This window comes from Coenobita brevimanus, chromosome 5 (genome assembly GCF_032717465.1).
Source record: "Coenobita brevimanus isolate Jiangsu-jjx chromosome 5, ASM3271746v2, whole genome shotgun sequence".
Lineage (NCBI taxonomy): Eukaryota > Metazoa > Arthropoda > Malacostraca > Decapoda > Coenobitidae > Coenobita > Coenobita brevimanus.
Window position 1 is genome coordinate 35,020,700 of NC_136958.1, and position 22,616 is coordinate 35,043,315.

Here is a 22,616-nt window from a genome sequence, read left to right on the forward strand (position 1 = left end):
ACAACTCTAGCTCAAGGAGTCTCCACACAACTACGCAAGTTCGTCCGTTATCTGACCGAACTGAACTCAAATTACTTCCTTGGGTTACGTCGTTGAACTATTCCCTCCCCACCCCCCACCCCCCAAAAAAAAAATCGTAGGGGTGACAGAATAAAAGTTCTTTACTGTAATCCAGTCACAGCCGAAAGTGTAAATGAGGGTAGGAATTTCAAAGTAGTGAATGAGGGCCAGGGTAATGATGTCCAGGAACAGAGGTACTGGCAGTAAAAGAACTATGACGTGAGTCAAACAATGGCCCCAGCCGTGTCGCTACACACTTCCATGAAAGGAAGGGAGGGGACACCATTAGCTAATTGCCTTCCTCTCATGGCACTTAAAATTTTTCCTTGCCTTCTCCAGGCGGCGTAATTAGTATAGGGGACGCTTGTTGAACAGGAGAGGTTAAACACATCATCATGCTGGAGAGGGACACTTTGACGCAGTGGCACCGATAAAAATGTGCAGCCGTACTGCCCGGTTATATAAGCGATCCTTAGCTCTCTCTCTCTCTCTCTCTCTCTCTCTCTCTCTCTCTCTCTCTCTCTCTCTCTCTCTCTCTCTCTCTCTCTCTCTCTCAAAGGAAAGCCATAGAGTGCAGGAGCAGAGCAACTTCAACATTCAGTCCACCTTGTTCATGCTTAGTTAAGAATGTGGCAACAACGACATCATCAACAACAGCAGCAAGTACATCTTTCATTAACCCGTTCGCGACGTGGGCACCATTTCAAGACAATTAAATTGTGTGAATGTATTGAGTATAAAGGAAAAGTATGTCATCTTAATTAGACTCTTCAGCCAAAGGACATCTTTAGTTTATTCTTCCCTTTGCGATGCAGTAAACCCTCAGTCCGAGGATATCTGATTCTGGCAGAATTTGGGAAACTTGGGTTTGTGTTCTCGTCGGTGTAAAAGACTCCTTAGAGCCTCTTCCTTACCAGTTTATATTTGTGTTTTGTGTTTGGAACGTTCCCAATGCAAACTGTCCATACTAAATAGATATCAGTTACAAAGATGATGAAAACAAGAAGGCCCGCCTAGTAAGTGTGGCACCCACGACCATTAACTGGTCTAAGAGCCCAAACATTTGAATTCACCCTATGACCGGGTTCTTCGACCGATTGTTTTGAAAATCGAATCACTTCTTCCTGCCCTGGTCTTTAACCCTTCAACCACGTCTGATTCAATTGAGATCAAAATTGTTCGAGTTGACATTGCCCAATGCCCTTGACCTCTGACCTCTGTAGCCTTTACGTTTGACTGATTGCTCTTGAAACCGAATCCCTTTTACCTTTTGCTTTACGTTGACGCCTTCTACAAAGTTTCCTCTAAACAGGATAAGAACTTTTTATATTGCTTGCGATGTGACCTTGGCCTTTAACCTATTGGGTGATCCTAAACCCCTCCTTCAGTTTTGCACAGATCAGAACAAAACTGTTTGAGATACTTTGCTCTCACACACACACACACACACACACACACACACACACACACACACACACACACACACACACACGCACACACACACACACACACATATATATATATATATATATATATATATATATATATATATATATATATATATATATATCTTTCTTTTTGCTCTCTTTTTGCTTTCTTTCTTTCCCTTGTACTTTGTCTGTCCAAACCCTGTGCATTTTACTCTCATTTAGTTAATTTCCTCTCTCCACTGTCTGGTTCCTGCGAGTCACTGGCATTGGCTCCAGGGTAAAATATTTTACTGCTTAAGAAATCTTGATGAACTCTGGTGACGAAGCAGTGGCCCTCAGTTCCGTGCAGCCCTTAAGTGGGCAGGGGGTGCTAAGAATCCCACGGTGTAAAAATAAGTTCATAAATCCAAAAAGAACCTTAAGAATAGGAAACTGGAATGTTCGAGCTCTCAATCAGGCTGGTAAAATGGAAGAACTTATTTCAGTGTTCAAGGAATACAAGATGGATATTTGTGCTCTGACAGAAACGAGGTTGCTTGGAGTTGATAAAATGAATTTGGAAGATGGTATTACTATGTTGGTTTCTGGCAGGAGTGATGGAAATCATTACCAAGGAGTAGGCTTACTGCTGAGTAGAGATGCTTGCAAGGCACTATGTGAGTTTGAACCAATTAATGAGCGCTTGCTTTATGCTCGCTTAAAATCTGACCATGGTAATATCAGTATGGTTGTAGGGTACGCTCCGACAAATGAGGCTGCTTATGAAATGAAGGATGACTTTTATGAGAAGCTGCAGGATGTAGTGAATAGAGTGGCAAGACATGTGTTAGTTTGCATTGGTGATTTTAATGCGATTGTTGGCAGTAGTAGGGATGGCTTTGAAGATTGTATGGGTAAGGAGGGTGTTGGTATAAGAAACGAAAATGGGGTGCGACTTGCAAGCTTTTGTTTGGCAAATGACCTTATAATTGGTGGAACTATCTTTGAGCATAGAAAAATACATAAGACTACTTGGATTTCACCATGTGGTAAATATTGTAACCAGATTGACCACATTGCAATTAGCAGAAGGCATAGGGGTTATTTGCAAGATGTTTGCGTAAGGAGGGGGGCAGATATAGGTAGTGATCATCAACTTGTTGTGTCAAAGATTAAAATAAAACTTAAGAGAAACGTTAATGGTAATTGTACAGGAGGTAATAATTATGATTTTGATGAGCTGAAAAGTGATGAGAGCACGAGGGAAAAGTTTCGGTGCGAATGTAGAAACAAGTTTCTAGTCCTGCAGACTTTGATGGAATCTGAAGACAATGATATTAATCAAATGTGGAGAGAGGTAAAAGAGGTTTTGCATGAGAGTGCTAAGGCTACTATTAAGAAAAAGGGAAAAGCGAGAAGGAAAAAGTGGATGTCAGTTGAAACATGGAATGTAATTCAGAAAAGGAAAGAGGCTAAGTTAAGAAGTGAAGAACAACATGTTGATGGCCAGGTAGTTGAAGTACTTAGAGCAAAGTATTTGAGTTTACATTCTGAAGTAAAAAGACTCGTTAGACGTGATAAGAGGAGACTATATGATGAAAAGGCGACAGAGACAGAAATTAAATTAAGTAAAAATGACGGTCAGAGCACAAGAGCAGCGTATCAGGCCATAAAGGAGTTAACTGGGACTGAAAAGAGAAGGAAGGAAATACCTGTACGAGATAGAAATGGTAATTTGATGACTAAAGATTTGGATATAAAAGGAAGATGGAAAGAGCACTTTGAATTTGTTCTAAATAGACCAATCCCAGCTGAAGAGGACATTTTGCCAGCCGAGAGAGATTTGCAGATAGAAACAGGGGATATAACTTTGGAAGAGGTAGCAAAATCTATAAAGAAGTTAAAGAATTTTAAGGCTCCAGGTGAGGATGGAAGATTCCCTGAAATGCTTAAGGTGGAAAATGACGAGTTGATGAATGCACTTTTGAAACTTTTTAATGTAGCTTGGGATAATGGTGGAATTCCAGAAGAGTGGAAAAATGGAGTGATTATAAAAATACCAAAAAAGGGAGATTTAAGTGTGTGTGGCAATTGGAGGGGGATAACTTTGACACCTGTAGTTGCAAAAGTCTTTTCCAAAATCTTGTTGAACAGAATAGAGTCAGTAATTGATAAAATTTTAAGAGAAGAACAAGCGGGATTTAGAAAGGGTCGAGGTTGTAATGATAAGATTTTTATTGTAAGGCATCTAATGCAACAAGCTAATGAGATGAAAATGCCACTTAACATGTGTTTTGTGGATTTTGAAAATGCGTTTGATAGTGTTTCACGTGGAGCTATTTTGAAAATTATGAGATTCTATGGTATACCAGAAAAGTTTGTAAATATTATTAGAAGCCTGCACGAAGGTACTTTTTGTAAGGTAATGGTGGGTGGTTCTTTGAGTGATCCATTTCAAGTTAGGTCAGGAGTGATTCAAGGAGGAGTTCTTTCGCCATTGTTGTTTGTTTTGGTTATGGATTATGTTATGAAAAAGATTGTAAGGAGAACAGGTGCAGGAATTAACTGGAAAGAAAATAAGAAGCTGATGGATTTGGACTATGCTGATGATATTGTACTGATTTGCGGAAGTATTTACGAGATGCAGAGGGTGCTCGATTGTCTGGTGGAGGAAGGAGAAAAAGTGGGATTGGTAATAAATTGTGGAAAGACTGAAATTATTAATATGAACGTGGAGAACCAAATCGATTGTGTAATTGAGAATAATGTGGTGAAGAATGTAGAAAACTTTAAATATCTGGGAACGATTGTATCATCTAATGGATCATTAAACAATGAAATTGAGGAGAGGATTAGACAGGCTTGGCGAGCTGTTGGAATGTTGAAATCTGTTTGGAATAATAATATGCTTTCGGTACATACTAAAGTGAAAATTTACAAGTCCATGGTTAGACCCATTTTAATTTACGGGCATGAGTCATGGTACAGTACAATTGCAACAGATCAGAAAGTATTAGGATTTGAGAATAAAATACTGAGAAGGATTCTTGGGGTAAAGTGGCAAGACAGAGTTACAAATGAAAGAGTAAGGGATATTACGAGAGTGGAACCAGTTAATGAATATGTGAGACTGTCTCGCTGGAAGTGGCTGGGGCACATATACAGAAAAGAAGGTTGTTTAATACAGGATGTGCCAGAGTGGATTGCTAGAGGAAGAAGAGGTAGAGGTAGGCCGAGGGAAACCTGGTTGAGGACAATGAAAAAAGAAGCAGGAGAGGAGTGTTGGTGGGACCTGAAGGAGATGGCAAGAGACAAATATTGGTGAAGAGAGTTCATTGAGACCCTATGCATCCCGTGTGGTGCCACAGGAAATGATTGATATATATATATATATATATATATATATATATATATATATATATATATATATATATATATATATATAAAATGTTTCAGAGAGCCTCGGAGGGCCCAATACCTGCCCAGGGCCCCAACCAAATGGGCAGATTCGCATCACCATGTGGAATGTGAGAGGTGTGATTGAGGAGAGCAAAAGGGTGGAAGTGGTGCATGTGTTCAAGAGTGCGAGATATGCCGTGATGGCATTGTGTGAAACAAAGATGAAAGGGTGTGAAGTGGAGGAGTGGGAGGGTGTGAAATGTGTAAGATCGGGCACGAATGGGCGAGGAAGATGCAAGGAAGGAGTTGCGTTGCTGATGAATGAGGTGTGGCAGAGTGGAATGAGAGACTACAGATGTGTCAGCTCGAGGTGTATGTATGTCACAGTCAAGTTTGGGAAGGTGAAAGTGGTTGTGATTGTAGCACATGCACCGTGTGAGGACAAGAGTGAGAGAAAGAAAGACAAGTTTTGGGATGAGCTGGATGAAACAGTGGGAGAGATACCCAGAAGCTATAAAGTGATCATAATGGGTGATATGAATGGAAGAGTAGGCACTGTTCGTGAGAATAACATAATGGGTTGCAATGGACTACCAGGAGAAAAAGATAATGGGAAGCGACTCAAGGATGTGTGTCAGGAAATGAAGTTGTGCATTTGTAACTCGTATTTCAAACACAAAGATGCACATAAATATACATGATATAGAGGAAACTGGGATCGTGTTGAAAGAAGCCTGATTGATTATGTGCTCATAGAGAGGTCGATGCTGGGAATGGTTGCTGATATAAGGGCCGTGAGAGGACGATGTGGAACTGTCAGATCATCTGATTGTCGTATGCAAGATCAAGATGAGAGGAGTGAGATGGATCAGGAGAGAGAGGAGCAGTCAGGGAGAATGACTGAAAGTTGAGAAGCTGACGATCAGAGAAATGGCATATGATTACAGGACCAAAGTAGAGGAGGAGTTAGAATCATTGAAATGCAATGAAATGTATCTGGAAAGCCTGTGGAATGCATATAGGGATTGCTTAGTTAGGAATGCTAAAGCGGTGTGTGGTTTGGCAGGGGTAACAACAAAGAAGAAAGGTATGGTACGGTGGGATGATGAGGTTAAGAGAGCATTGGAAGAAAAGAGGAAGCAGAGGCTAAAGTGGTTACAGGACAGGGGTTCAGTTGAAATAAGAACTGAATATATTGAGAGCAAGAAGCACATAAAGAGACTAGTGAAGAGAAAAATGTAGGAGGTAAATGATGATCTAGGAAGAAAATGAACGCAAACTACTCTGAAAATAGGAAGTTATTCTGGAAAGAGGTGCGGAAATATAGATGCGAAAACGGTAAGAAATGCGATGGTGTGAAGGATGTAGGTGGTAGATTATTAACCCATGGGGATGAAATAAGGACCAGATGGAAAGGAAATTTTGGAAGCCTGAATAATAGGAACAGAGAGATCAGGGCGACTGTAAACATGATTGGTTTTAGGGGTGTGGAGGGAAGGAATGCAGTGCCAGGAGACGTGACACTCGCACAGGTGAAGTGCTGTGAAGCAGCTGAAAAATGGGAAAGTAGCTGGGGTTGATCAGGTGTATGTAGAGATGATTACATGTAGTAGAGAGAATGGAATGAAGTACTTGTTGGAGATATGTTTGCAGCCATGAGTGAGTGAAACTGTGCCAGCAGAGTGGAAAAGGGCTGTGCTTGTACTCCTGTTCAAAAATAAAGGTGAACAAAAGGAGTGCCAGAATTATCGTGGCATAAGTTTATTGACTGTGGCAGGGAAGGTATATAGAAGAATTAAAGTAAGAGAGATATCAGAAGTCCTAGTAAGTGATGAACAGGGTGGTTTTAGGAGTGGCAAAGGATGTGTGGATCAAATATTTGCAGTGAGACAGATGGTAGAGAAGGCCTGTGAGAAGGACCATAAGGTGTTTATGGCATTCCTGGATCTGCAAAAAGCAAACGACAAAGTGGACAGAGAAGGATTGTGGAAAGTTTTGCGCATGTACAGTGTAGATGATAAGCTGCTAGGTGCTGTCAAGAGCTTTAATGATGGTAGTAAAGCAAGTGTTAGGGTTAATGGGCATCTAAGTGAATGGTTCACGACCGGTGTGGGTGTGCGACAAGGTTGTGTGATGTCCCAATGGTTGTTCAATATATATATGGACAGGGTGATTAGAGAAGAAAAAACACGAATAATGGAGAGGGGGATGGCGTTGGTAAAGAATTGTGATGGATGGAATATCATATTTGTTGTACGCTGATGATGCAGTACTATGTTCAAATACTGGACAACAACTTGGTAGGCTAGTGCAGAGTTCTGTTGATGTCTGTGAGTGTCGTGCCTTGAGAGTAAATGCAGAAAAGAGTAAAATGATGGTTATTGAGAGGGAAGGTGACTTCCAGTGCGATGTTACAGTGAATGGAGAGAGACTGGAATTGGTGAGAGAGTTCAAATACCTGAGTACAGTGTTAGAAAAGAGAGGAAAATGTGCAAAAGAAGTGGAAAGTAGAGTGACACAAGGAAGAAAAGTAGCTGGTACAATGAAGGCCTTGATAAGAATCAGAGGCTTGAGTGTTGCAGCTGCACGAGGCTTACATGAGAGAGTGGTAGTGCTAACTTTAACATATGGGTGTGAGACTATGGTGTGGCATGAAAATGAAAAGTCAAGAGTAAGAGCAGTGGAGATGGGACTGCTGAGGAATGTATGTGGAGTACAGAGGTGGATAGAGTACGAAATAATGTGATTCGTGAAAGATGTGGAGTAAGGAAGTCAGTGGACACCAGAATCGAAGAGAGTGTACTGAGATGGTATGGTCATATGGAGAGAATGGCTAACAATAGTGTGGTGAAAAAAGTATATCTGAGCAAATCTGAAGGAAGGAGGAGGTGAGGTAGGTCAAGAAGGTGGAGAGATATGTTGGATGAGTGTTTGAGAAAGAGAGATTTGGAGGTCGGTGAGGCTAGGGAACTGACAAGAGATCGAGCTGGCTGGATGAATGTTGTAAGGAGAAGTGCATGATCAGGGATTCGGCACCCCTTCTTAATGTGGCAGCGTCCGGATTGACTCTATCGGATAGGTGTAAGTGAAGCTACAGAACGTGGTGAATGTTCTTGGCGTATCTGATAGAGCCAGGATTCCAGGGGGCAAATTTGGGCGTCTGGACATCGCTTCTCCTCACGTGAGCCTAGGGTGGGAAAGGAGGCCCGGATGATGATGATAATGATGATGATGATATATATGTATATAATGTGTGTGTGTGTGTGTGTGTGTGTGTGTGTGTGTGTGTGTGTGTGTGTGTGTGTGTGTGTGTGTGTGTGTGTGTATGAGAACAATTTGTTTCGTTCCACTCAAAGTTTTCGAAACGTCTCCCTGGCTTTGATGCCTCAGTAAAAGTAAAGTTTACGAGTCAGGCAGAAGGCGGCGGGATGGCCAACTTTGTACTCACGGTTCATGTCCACCATCACGACCAGGGACGTGGGCAGCGTCAGGTTATTATTCGACGCTTCGCAGGTCAGTAGCAGCTTGAGGTCGTTCCTCGTCAGGGGGCCCAAGCTGAGGGTGTTATAGGGTTCTACGGGTCTGGGTATTGGGATGGGGGTCGTAGGAGGATGAGGGGTGGTGGTTAGGGTCGTGTTGTTGTTTGCGGTGTTGGTGGAAACGGAAGGAGTTATGCCTGGGCCCCCTAGAGAGTCCTCTGACTCCATCTTGCTATCAAGGAGGTGGGTGTCCTTGAACCACACAACCGAAGGGCGTGGCAGTCCTGTGGAGAGGTATGAAAATGCAGAGTTAAAATTAGACTTAAAGAGTGAGTATAAAGCAGACGTTATATTGAAATACGATGCAGGGAGAATTACTGCAGGTACCAAAGAGGTCTGTTAAAGTAGACAACAAAATAGAAGTAGTTACATCATACAACTAAAAAGTAAAGTTAAACACGGAGTGAAAATATAAAAATAGAGTCAACATGTTGAGCTATGCGGTTAAAATGACAAATAAACTGTATGTATCTATCTATATACCTAGACAAACAAACAATGGGGATATAATAGTGTTAAAAGCAGAGTCAAACGCAACGGAAAAACTCTCTCTCTATCTATCGCCAGACGCCTTAATCCCGCAACAAGAAGCCACAAACAAATCGCCTCCATGTCGCCCTGTTCCCCGCCATTTCACTGTCCTGCTCCCAGCTCACACACTCCTCTCTCATATATATCTCCACTCCATCCCTCAATCTCATCTTTGACCTCCCTCTCGCTCTCCCACCTTCCACCCACAAACATACGATCTCCTCGTCAGTCCCTCACTCTCCATCCTCTCCACATGGCCAAACCACCTCAGTGTGTTTCTCCTAAAGCTTCCTATCACATCCACATCCACACCACAACATTCCTTCACTTCCCCATTTGTCAGCCTGTCTCTCCGTGTGACTCCACAGGCTCCTCTCAAATAAATCATTTCCACTGCTCTCACTCTTGACTTCTGTCCCTCCAACAAGGTCCAAGCTTCACTTCCATACGTTACAGTTGGTATCACAATACTGTCATGTGGTAGCTTTTTCACTTCTATGTTCACTTCCCTGTTTCTTATCACTGCTTTCAAGGAACAAGCAATCTTTCTTACTTGTTGCACCCTGTTAAGCACTTCACCCTCTAAACTTCCATCCTTACTCATCACACTACCGAAGTCCTTAAACACACTTACATTCTCCATTTCCTCCCCATCCAATCTCACTGTACATTCATTGACTTCACTTCTCTCGAAGACCATCACTTTACTTTTCCTGACATTCACCTTTAGATTCCATTTCTTACACACTCTCCAAAACTTATTCACTAAGCCCTGCAGCTCTCCTTCGTCTTCATTTAACAACACAGTATCATCTGCAAACAACAGTACAGGGAGTTTCCAAATACTGCCTTCTCTCACTAGGGTCACTCCAACATCCATTGCCCTACCTTGTATCTCTTTCATAACCCCATCCATATACAGATTGAACAACCATGGATACATGACACATCCTTATTTCAATCCAACAATCAAATAGAAAAATTCACTCAGTTCACCATCCACACGCACTGCAGCCTTAGCATCCTCATAAATACTCTTCACGGCCTTCAACAACTTCCCATCTACTCCATATACGAGTATATTCTTAATACTTTACACAATCCTTGTCTATCCACCCTGTCATATGCTTTCTCAAAATCCATGAAGGCTGCATACAACTGCTTTTCCTTTTCTAGAAACTTTTCCACTAAAGATCTTCCCTTCCTATATCCTCCCTGTTCTTCTCCAACTAATTCTTCTGTTATTTCCCTAACTCTGTCAATAAGTATCCTACCATATACTTTTCCTCTTACACTAAGAAGACAAATGCCCCTATGATTGTCACACACTTCTTTATCCCCTTTTCCTTTGTACAGGGGAACAATTATACCTGACTTCCAATCCTCCGGGACTCTACCTTTCTCCCAGGCCAATCTGCACATCTTCCACATCCATTCTATTACTATCTCTCCCCCATGCTTCAGCATTTCACCACAGACTCCATCAATTCCTGGGGCTTTCCCCATTTTAACTTTCTTCATTGTTTCCAGTTCTGCTGTCGGGCCCTGCTGTGGATGTCACTGATTGCATTGCGCAGTTGACCCTTGTGCGGCGTGATGCGGTGAGGATCTGTCCGTTCTCCCCTTTGGGGCTAAGATGCGAATAAATGTGTTTGAATGGATGAGTAAATGGAGAGTGAGTCGTCCTGTCTCGGCTACCTCCCTTTCCTTGGGGGAAGCAGCCTAGGTATATAGATAGATAGATAGATTGTTTCCACAACTTCCATCCTACTGATTTCTTCCTCTCTTCTCACATCTCTTCTTCTCCCAGCCATTCCCCAGCCATTTATACCCGCATTACTTTCATTCTCTATGTTCAGCAATTCATTACAGTGTTCTCTCCATCTGCTCACTTTTTCTCCCTTCTCCACCAGTAATCTACCATTTTTATCTTTCACTCCTCAGCTAATTTCTTTGTCACCCTGTCTAACTCTCTTTACCTCTTTCCAGAACATTTTCTTACATGCCCTCCACTTTACACTCAAATTCCTCATCCACTCTCTTCTTATGCTCTCTTACTAATCTTTTCACTAATTTTAAAGTTTGGAGTTAAGATACAGAATTACAAAGTAAAGTTAATTTTAGAGTTAATACAAAGTCAATTTTTAGGGTTAAAGCAGAGTTTTGAAATAGTTAGAGATGCAGTTGAAAAGTAGAGCAAAAAGTAAGTCTAAAGAGTAGAGCTGAAAAACAGAGTAAAACAGAATTAAAATTGGAAATGAATTTCGTCATTGGAAGAGGTAATGGAGATGCATACTAACCGTCTTCTGGTCACGTCCTCATTCACATTTCATTCCAGCTTATCCAGACAATATTATCCAGATGAGAGTGGGTCATAGGAACCTGAGTGTCAATACTGTGACCATTAACCCTCTCATAGTAGGGACAGCTCTGGCAATCTGTTTTAATCAACGCCAGATGAATTTAGTTAGCTGACAGTCACAGGAGCTAGAGACTGTTAAATGTGTTATTTTTTCTTGCTATTTTCACGCGATTTTTATTAGTAATGAATGAACTCCAAGTACTGTAATATCAGAGTTATTTGAGGCTTTATTTACCCTCTCCTCATCCAAGAGTTTCTTAACATGAGATATATAATCTTGACAGCAAAAAGGGGATGGAAAACATCATTTATTACTGGGTTAAAATGCATAATGAATAACACAGAAAGGTATATGAAAATGTTCTGAAAAAAAATGTGTGAATGATTATGATCAAACTTTGGAACTAGAAATCCGACGTCTGAATGATGTGCTCAATTGCAGACGTAGATATCGATCCACTTCCATATGATAAATAACGAGACACTGAGCAATGCCACTGGAAACCAACTACTGAGATGTCCTGGTCCCATCATGCTTTTCAAAATATTGTACTAAAAGGTGAGTATTATTCTCTGAAGTTATAACATCAGCGCGTGGTTGACTGCATTGGGATTGCGTCCAGTAGTTTCCGCACTATTATGCATTCTTTGTTTCAGTATCTTTTTTCACCTGTATTTTTTATGTGGAACTAAGGGTTAGAATGATAATATAATTACTGATGGTGACAATTGTTATGGTGATAGTTTCACTGTATGAAGGAATAGAGAAATAGTGAAGAGCAGAAAATCAAAATGTAGCCTACGGAGAAAATGGAACACACAATAAAAATTTAAATCACTACTTCATTAGAAGGAAGAAAGAGGAAGGTGTAAAAAAAAAATGGAGACGTTCTGAAAAACGAAAAGTTTAGAGAAAATGACGAAGCGAGATTAATATGGAGACGGGAAGGGACTAATGTAGGACAGAAAATCAAAACGGAAGGAGAAATTACAAGAACGTACAACAGAGAGGATAACCAAGCCGCAATATTAAAGAAAACTTGAGTTAATGTGAAAGGAATAATTAAAAATGGTAAAAGAAGAAAATGACAAACAAGTGTCGTAAACACAAATTCTGTACATGTGAAGAGGAGAAAAACACCAGGAAACTAGGAGGAAAACAAGGGGATGTAGTAAATTCACTTTCGAGCCCGTGATTCGATTTCGATCTCTGTTATCTCTTACTGACTAGAATTAAGTAGAGCCCCCCCCCCCCAAGGGGGGAATCACACCAGCCGTGAGCTGATACATATGTAGAGTGGCTTGGAATATGACACTGACGTTGACCTGCTTTCACCAATTTCGAACTCACAGGAGATTATCATCCCTACTACACACCTGTAAAATTTTGTGATGATATCTTGAGCGGTTGCGAAGTTATCGTGGTAACAGACACACAGACTGTGACCTACATTAACCAGTTTCGAACTCGATGAAGATTTTCTTCCTTACAACACACCTGTAAAATTTTGGGATATCTTGAGCAATTGCGAAGTTATCATGCTAACACACACACACACAGAGACAGACAAACTGAAATCAGTACTCGTAGATTTTCGTCCATACAATACTACACATCTGTTAAATTTTGTGATGATATCTTGAGTGGTTGCAAAGTTACCATGGTAACAGACAGAAAGACCTTGACCTACTTACACCAATTTCAAACTCGTGATCGCTAATTTTCCCCACTACACACCCGTGAAATTTTGTTATATCTTGAGCAGTTGAGAAGTTATCGTGTTAACACACACACACTATTCGAGGAGTAGACTGTAGCACCAGTCGAGCAGGGCAGTACCCCCAAGGAGGATGAAAAGCTGATGACAGGGAAAGCTGGAGCTCCCGTTTCATCAGCCCTCGGGACTAGGTCCTGACCATCCCCCTTTGCTGAACTTTTTCAGTGTCCCAGTAACACAGAGAGTAGGCCAGCATGCTCTCTAATACAAGTTTCTCTAACTATCAACACCAAACTACATGCACAGTACACACCACACTTCCTCTTCCTAAAAAAAAAAAAAACATGGCAGCGCAACACATAGCCTCGGAGTCCCCAGAGGGGGAAACCATAAATGCAACTACCTTCCGCCCCTCTCCCGGTGACGACTCGAGCTGCCTGGAACCACTGTCTGATTATATTCATTTCTGCAACATTCGCGGCCTTTACTCGAACTTTCGTTCTGTTGAGCACCACCTCTCCTTCTCTAAACCTCACACTCTATTTCTAACTGAGACTCAGCTGTCTGCGGCAACTGACAGCAAACCCTTTTCTGTATCCTCCTACTTCCTCTATACTCATTTCAAAGCCAAAGGTGGCTGTTGTGTATACGGACAGAACGACTTATCTTGCTCTTGTGTTCCTGAACTCGATTCTTCTGAATTCTCTACACTCTGGCTTTGGCTTTCCTGTCATTCTCTGACTAAATATATCTGCACTGTTTACTTATCCCCTAATTCAACTGACTATCAAAAATTCTTTGACTATCTGGGCAACTTGTACAGCACCCTACCCGTATCCCTGACCACCTTAGAGAGAGCTCCAACATACTTGATCTCTTCCTTACAACTAATCCTTCTGCTTACACTGTTAATCTTTTCTCTACGTTGGGCTCCTCCGATCACAACCTTATCACCTTAACCTGTTCCATCACTCCAGTTCAGCCTGTGGACCCTCCAAAGAAACTTCGTCTGTGGCACTTTGGAGCTGCAGATTGGGAGGCCCTCAGGCAGTACTTCTTTGATTTTCCATGGAATGATTATTGCTTCCATGGTCGGGAGGCATCTGAGTGTCCCTTGCACATTACGGAGGTTATTCTCTCAGGCATGGACGCATACAGTAAGCCCCCGCGTTTGGCGATCCAATTAGTCTGGTGAAACTACCGCCAAATTCGAATTTCAACCAAACGCGAGTTCTTTTTACCATATAAATTGCCTATAAAGTGCCTCAATCAGTCTTTGGTCATTGCCAAAGTCCCCCTTTTGACCCCTAAAACACCATCTTTCGAGCTGAAATAAAATCTTTTGCCTTCACATATTAATACACATGTAGAAAACAGACCAATAAACAATAAATAAAGCTAATAAGACATGATATAAAGGTTGTAACTAACCGTAAATAGAGTGAAGATAGGCTTGCTTGGCTGGGGACGTCGGAGTGGCAGTGGGGGCAGCTTAGTTGCTACCACCACTTTCCTCATCACTCTCCCCCTCCTCCCCCATAACCCCCTTAGCAACCATTTGTCTCGCTTGATCATCCACTTCATCGAAGCCAGAAAAGTCAGCATCCAGCTTAAAGAGGGCAGCGAAGCTTGGCTGGGGAGGTTGGGGAGGTTGGGGTGGCTGGGGAGGTTGGGATGGCTGGGGAGGTTGCGGCTGTTCTTGTGGCTGTTCTTGTGGCTGCTTTTGGGGCTGTTCTAGTGGCACATCGAGTGGGGGGGGTTATCAATGATTTCACAGTTATCATTGTCTACGGGAATGGTGGCAATGACGTCTTGGATATTGCGTTGTCTGTCCAGATTCTCTAAGAAAAACTTTGTTATTTTTGCCTGCTTTGACATTTTCAATTTTTCTTGATATTGTTCAACGTGCGGCCGCCAGGGGACCGCCAAGTTTGAATTCAAATCGCCAAGCGCGCATTCGGTGGTCCGTGGCCACCCTACCGCCAAAAGTGAGTTTCGCCAAGTTGAAATTCGCCAAACGAGGGGGCTTACTGTAAATTCCTTTCTCATTTCCTTTGACTAATGCAAGAAAGCCTTGGTTTAATCATGCTTGTTCTAATGCTGTCCACAACAAGGAGAGGGCCTATAAAAGGTACCGGAGCTAACCCACCCCTGAGTCACATCTTTTACACATTTCTGCCCGGAATCATGCTAAGTCTGTTCTTCGTTCCTCAAAAAATAATTTCATCCATACTAAATGCTCTCAATTCTCCAAGTCGAATTCTTCCCACTCCTTCTGGCACCTTGCCAAAAATCTTTCTAACAACTTTACCTCATTATCCTTCCATCCTCTTTTCTACCCTGATGGCTCTGTAGCTATTTCTTCTACTGATAAAGCTCTGACTTTCTCCTCCAATTCCACCTTAGATGATTCCGGTGCTGTTCCTCCATCACTTCCCCCCTCTGACTTCCTCATGGCTGACATTAAAAGTTCTTCAGCTGATGTATTTTCTGCCATCACAGGCCTCAGTACTAATAAGGCATATGGGCCTGATCGAGTCCCTCCTGTTGCTCTCAAGAACTGTGCTTCTATGCTTACACCCTGCCTAGGCAAACTCTTTCGCCTTTGTCTATCAACTTGTACCTTTCCTTCTTGCTGGAAGTTTGCTCTCATTCAGCCAGTCCCAAAGAAGGGTGACCATTCCCAACCCTCTAACTATCGTCCAGTTGCTTTAACATTCTGTATGTCAAAAGTTTTCGAGTCAGTTCTTAATAGAAAAATTTTAAAGCATCTTTCCTATCACAACCTTCTTTCTGATTGTCAGTATGTGTTCCGTCAGGGACGCTCCACTGGCGATCTTCGCACCTACCTTTCAGACTCCTGGTCATCCTCCATTCGGGACTTTGGTGAAAGCTTTGCCATTGCACTTGACATCTCAAAGGCTTTCGATCGAGTCTGGCATAAGTCTTTAATTTCGAAACTGCCCTCTTACGGTTTCTATCCTTCTATTTGTGCCTTCATCACTAGCTTCCTTTCTGGTCATTCTATAGCCGCTGTTGTAGACGGTCATTGTTCTTCTCCTCGATCTATCAACAGTGGTGTTCGTCAGGGCTCTGTCCTATCACCAACTCTCTTCCTTTTATTCATCAATGACCTTCTAAGCTGTACATCTAACCCTATCCACTCATACGCTGATGATTCCACCCTTCACCTTTCCATTCAGTTCCCGCAACATCCATCTCAGCAGTTACTTCAACAAACAAGGGATGAGGCTATGGCACACCTAATGTCTGACTTGGCTCGTATCTCTGACTGGTGTAAAAATGATCTTTTTTTTTTTTTTTTAATGCATCAAAGACAGTTTTAGCACCTATCAACCCAACAAAATCTTCCCCAGGTATACCCACTAAATTTTAATAATATTCAGCTTAATCCTGCATCATCCTTGAACATGCTCGGGGTTTCATTAACTTGGGACTTATCTTGGAAAGATCATATTACAACTCTTGTAAAATCTGCTTCCAAGAGACTAGGTGTGCTAAGCCGACTCCTTTTCTTCTTTACCTCTGCACAATTGTTGACTCTATACAGGGGTTTTATCCGTCCCTGTGTGGAGTACAACTCTCATGTGTAGGGAGGCTCACCACATACAGCTCTTCTCAATAGGGTGGAGTCAAAGGCTTTTCGTCTCAGTAACTCTCCTCCTCTTACTGACTCCCATCAACCTCAGTCTCTTCACAGCACTGTTGCATCTTTATCTCTTTTCTGTCGCTACTTCAATGGTCGCTGCTCCTCTGAACTGTCTGCATGCATTCCTCCTGGTCTACGACGGGTGCACAGCACCCGTCTAGTAGCAAGCTCTCATCTTTTCTGTCCAACTCTCTGATGCAAGAGTTAGCCATTACTCCCAGTCCTTCATTTATGCAACAGGTCAACTCTGGAACTGTCTCCCTCTGTCTGTATTTCCTGCTTCCTATGGTCTCCAGTCTCTCAAACGCAGTGTGTCTAGGCATCTCGAAATGATCGGATCTTGAATTTGGCTCTCTCTTGTATTTTGTTTTTCTCTTGGAAGGAAAAATAATAGCGGACCCACGGCCTTTGGTTCCTTCTTCCTCGCATAAAACACACACACACACACACACACACACACACACACACACACACACACACACACACACACACACACACACAAACTGAAAACTGTACCAGCTTCGTTATCGCAGCTGATAATTACAAGAGAAGACAGGACAGTACTGTGGTAAATGGTACCTGTACTAACACTCCCAGGTTCGTGACTCACTCTGAAACGAATAAGATAGTGTGCCATTAACTAGAATAGAATTTGAGAGAAAACGCTAGCATGAGACAGTGATACCAGTGCTATCGTGCTACCATATTTATTCTCAGGTGAATATAACCGTCTGTTGTCAACTGGAATAAAATACGAACGAAACCACACCCATGAAAGGTTAATGGTATCAGTAAAACTCGCAGGTTCCTATTCTAACTTTTAGCTAACTATAACCAGCTTCCATTTGCTGAAACAGAGCAGAGGAGTTGTTTCAATCAAGTAAGGGTAAATGATGGCATCAAGAAGAGTTGACTCATATAGGGTAAGTCAGACGCATTGGGTTAATGACCAAGAGTAGCTTGCACAGCACCCTACCCCTACTCTGGCTGTCATGGAGAGAATGCCAACATATTTGACCTTTACATTGCAACTAATCCTTCTGCTTTTTCTGCAAAGTCTTTCTCACCATTAGGCTCCTGTAATTACAACCTTATCACCCTAAGCTCTCCTGGCACTCCAGTGAGGCCTGTGGATCCTAACAAGAAGCAGTAGATCTGGCATATTGAAGCTGCCAGTTGAGAAGCCCTCAGGCCGTACTTCTTTTATTATCTCAGAAATTAATATTGTTTCCATGGCCAACAGCCATCTGTGTGTGCTTTGTGCATTGTGCAGGTTCTCTCAGGCATCAAAGCATACATTCCTTTCCCTTACCCTCTAATTAATATGAAAAAGCCTTGGTTTAATCACTCTTGTTCTAATGCTGTCTGCAACAAGGACGAGGCCTACAAAAGATACTAGCACCAAACCACCCTTGAATACCATCTGTCATATATTTCTACCCAAAATTGTGCAGTCTCTTCTTTGTTCTGGTAAGGATAATTTCATTTGTGTTAAATGCTCTGATCTCTCTGTCCCAGATTCTTACTAATCCGTGTGGCATCCTGCCAAAACCTTTCTATCAATTCTTTTTTCATCCTTCCTTTTTCCTCGTTTTTTACTGTGATGACTCAGGTTGTTCATTCTCCTGTAAAGGCAACTCTCCTCACGCAGACTTTCTCCTCCAGTTTCTCCTTTGACGATTTCAGTGCTGTTCCTCCATTTCATCCTCTCTCTGGCTTCCTTATGACTAATATTTAATTTTTTTAAGCAGTATATTTCAACCTTCACTGGCTTTCCTGCTATTCTCAAAAACTGTGCTTTTGCGCTGATGTTCTACCTTGGTAAACTCTTTCGCCTATGTCTGTTAACTTGTACCTTTACTTCCGTTGGAAGCTTGCTCTAGGAAGTCACCCTCCTTCAGTCTGTGCTGGAGAAGGGTGGTCGTTCCCAGCTCTCTTTCTATTGCCCAACTGCTTTAATAATCTATATTTCTGAAGTTTTCACATCTATTCTTAAAAAAAAAATAAATAAATAAAAACTCCTTTCCAAATCTAACTTTCTTTCCAGTCACCAGTATGGGTTCTGCCAGGGACACTCCACTGGTGGCCTTCTCACCTGCCTTTTTGAATTTTGATCATTCTTTTCGAAACTCAGGCAAAAACGTTGCAATTTCAGTTAACATCTGTCAGGGTTTCGCCCGAGTATGGCATATTTTTTCTTAAATTTTCAATCTGCCTTCTTACGGTTTCTATCCTTCTGTTTGTGCCTTAATCTCTAGCTTCATTTTTGATCACCCGATAACTGCTGTTATCCAGTGTTCTTCCTCCAGAGCTGCTAACACTGATGTTCCTCAGAGTTCTGATCCATTACCAACTCTATTCCCTCTTTTCATGAATAGTCTTCTAAGCTAAACATCTACCTTTATCCACTCATAGGCCGATGGATCCAATCTTCACCTCTCCATCGTCGTCTCACTGTGTTCATCACAGTACAGTAGTTACGTCAGCAGTCACCGGATAAGGCTATGGCACACGTAATTCCAGACGACCTATATTTCTAAATGAGATAAAAGAAACCTTCTTGGTTTTAATACATTAAAAACTAAGTTTCTACACCTTTATACTTGCCAAAATCTTCTGCAGGAGTACCCTTTTATTTTCCACTAAATATAACTATGTCCTTCATCATCTTGCAATATCCCTTGGGGGTTCACTCTCTCGACCTATCATGCAAAGATTATTTTATCTCTTTTGGAAAATTTGCATTTAAGATATTAGGTGAGAACATCTGTTGACTTCGTACAGGGCTCTTATTTGTATGTTTGGGTAGGTTCCTCAACCACAGGGTGAAGTTAAGTTTTGTTGTCCTCATACAGACTCCCTTCAACCTCTCTCTCTCTTTTTCGGAGTGCTGTAGTTTTATCTCTTTTCTATCGCAACTACAGTGGTCACTGCCCTTCTGAAATCTGTGTGTGTGTGTGTGTGTGTGTGTGTGTGTGTGTGTGTGTGTGTGTGTGTGTGTGTGTGTGTGTGTGTGTGTGTGTGTGTGTGTGTGTGTGTGTGTGTGTGTGTGTGTGTGTGTGTGTGTGTGTGTGTGTGTGTGTGTGTGTGTGTGTGTGTTCCCATGGAAGGAACGACTTTCTGGGTTCCATGTCTTTGGTTTCTTCTCAGCATAAAATGGGGAATTATCGGAGGTTGCAGGAGTAAAGGTAGATGGAGAAATAGTAAAATTGGTGAGGTTTGCTGATGATCACGATATAATAGGGTAGTACAGAAGAGGGTTGGCAAAAATGCAGGATTATCTAAGCACAAAAATAGAAGAATGTGATATAAAAGTAACTATTTCCAAAAAACAAGGATCATGAGAATGCAATAAGAGAAAGAACTGCGATGGAGATTTCTGGCAGACACAGAGCTCTCGAAGAAGTTGGACACTTAGAATATCTTACAAATATTCTGAGTAACAAAAATGATGCACATTTAGAGAAATAAGTTGAATACAACCCAGTGAAGCAGCATGTGAAAAACAAAAACTTTTACCATCAGGGAAGCTTAGTTAAACCTTGAGAAGTGGTTCGTGACGTGCTTTGGGGTGGAATGTTTCATTATGTGGAGCCGATAATGACCTATCAGAGCAGCTGAAAAGATGTGGATGTGGAGAAAATTCATTTAATGTAGGAAACGTAAAAGCGACGAAGAAGTTTTACAACTTGTAACCGTGGAAAGAATAGCAACGAGGACAGAAAGAAGAAAAATAGATAGGATATATTCTATATGGAGTAGGACTAATGACGGCAATGACAGGGGATAGATGTAAAAGCAAAAGATCATGGGACTAAATGAGAAAATCTATATTGGATGACCTAAAGGCGGGCAGAAACTGCCAGGAATAGAGGATACCAACACAGGATAAAGAGAACTGGAGCTTGCCAAAGCCATACAGAACCTGCCTAAGGGCTCAACACTGATGATTCCCATCTTATTTTTTTTTTTTTTCTGTACAGCGTTACATTTTTTTTTTTTCTGTACAGCGTTACATTTTTTTTTTTTTTTTATCATGGTCGGAGCAAATCTAGCATTGCATTTCGGATAACTGTAAATCATTTTTTCACAGGAGCTTAAGGGTTAATGCTGACGCCATTAACTCTACGAAGATCAGAAAAATGAATAAGTCTCCATCTGAAAGTGAATTATATGAAACCGAGGCTTAAATACTACCGTCGTTATCCTTCTCATAGTCAGGACAAGATTTCATTATATTGTAGAACCTCCAGACGGTTATATTTACATGAGAATAAGTCATAGGAGTCTGGGAGTTAACGCTGTCATCATTAGCCTTCTCGGGGTCGGAACAACTCTGGTATTCTATTCTAGCTAACTCCAGCCAAATTTATTCTGTTACGTATACCGTGAAAGGATAAGGAAAGAAAACTAGGCAAATAGATAGGTGGAAGAGTGAAGAGATAGGAAATAGGTAAGATTAAGGAGGGGGAGGGAGAAAGATAGATGGGTAGAGACTGATTAGTAGATAAAACAGAAAGGAAGGTGAATAAGGCAGGTAGGTAGGTAAGTGGGTAGACAAGTAATATAAAAATACTAAGGAAAGCGAGGCCAGAAGGAAGAAGATAGATATCAGGAGAGTATTCGCAGTTACTTCTGGTTCTCCAATAAAGAATCAACTGTGTAACTATTTTCCGATTTATTACACACACACACACACACACACACACACACACACACACACACACACGAGAAGCGATAGTGTGTCTTATGTTTTTCCCGACGTGAGTGTGTGTGTGTGTGTGTGTGTGTGTGTGTGTGTGTGTGTGTGTGTGTGTGTGTGTGTGTGTGTGTGTGTGTGTGTGTGTTCTTATCTAATTGTTCTTACCTAATTGTATCTTTACAAGAATGAGTCAAGCTCGTACTGTCCCGTGTCTTAAACCATATTTATCGTACATATCCTTAAATTTGTGAATTGTTTTGGCACACTATTTCATTCGGTAGTGCATTCCATTGATCAATTGCTCTGTTTGGGAAACTGAATTTCCTTACGTCTTTATCACCTCTTTTCTTATGCACTTTTTTGCAGTGTCCTCTTGCTGATGCTTCTCCATATGTTAAGTAATCATTTATGTCTATTTTCTCCTTCCCTGATATGCACTTATATAGCATTATCATGTCACCTCTTTTCCTTCTCTCCTGTAGTGTTGGTAGATTCAGTTTATTTAGTCTTTCTTCGTAGCTTAGGTCCCTTAAGCTTGGTATCCATCTTGTAGCAGCCCTTTGAACTTTTTCAATCTTGTCTATGTGCTTTTTGAGATGAGGACTCCAGACTACTGATGCATATTCCAGGGTTGGTCTAATGAATGATGTTATTATCCTTCTTAGCATGTCTTCATTTATGTATGTGAATGCTATTCTCATATTTGCAAGCAGTGTATACATGTTCCGTACCTTCTCGCTGATGTGGTCAGCCGGAGATAGTCTGTTATTGATAATCACACCTAGGTCTTTCTCTCTTTCTGATGTGTATAGGGTTTTATTTCCTAACTTATAATCCCAATCAGGTCTTTTTCCACTTTTACCAAACTTGATTACATGACACTTGTCCACATTGAATTCCATTTGCCATGTACTACTCCATTCATGAAGTCTCTTTAATTCTTCTTATAGCTCTTTACAAGAGTCTGTGTTAGTAATTCTCCTTTGTATTTTTTGCATCATCTGCAAACATATTCAGATAGCTCTCATTTTCAGTGTTACTGTTTATATTATTTATATACACTAAAAACATGATTGGTGCCAGCACTGAACCCTGTGGTACTCCACTAGTCACTTCTTTCTATGAGGAGTAGTTTCCTCTTAGTACTGTTCTCATTTCTCTTTTTATGAGAAAGTCTTGCATCCAACAAAGCAGTTTGCCTCGAATTCCTCCTTGATGGTAGTTTC

General features: G+C 41.5%; 1 protein-coding gene across 1 annotated transcript in view; it reads right to left on the bottom strand.

The window, feature by feature from the left end:
- Positions 1 to 22,616, bottom strand: part of LOC145398740 (protein turtle homolog A-like) — a 357,131-nt gene that overhangs the window by 178,456 nt on the left and 156,059 nt on the right. The window contains exon 5 of the mRNA XM_080271540.1: positions 8,317 to 8,631. Within this exon, the coding sequence (XP_080127666.1) occupies positions 8,317 to 8,631 (315 nt within the window). The remainder of the gene's footprint in view (positions 1 to 8,316; positions 8,632 to 22,616) is intronic.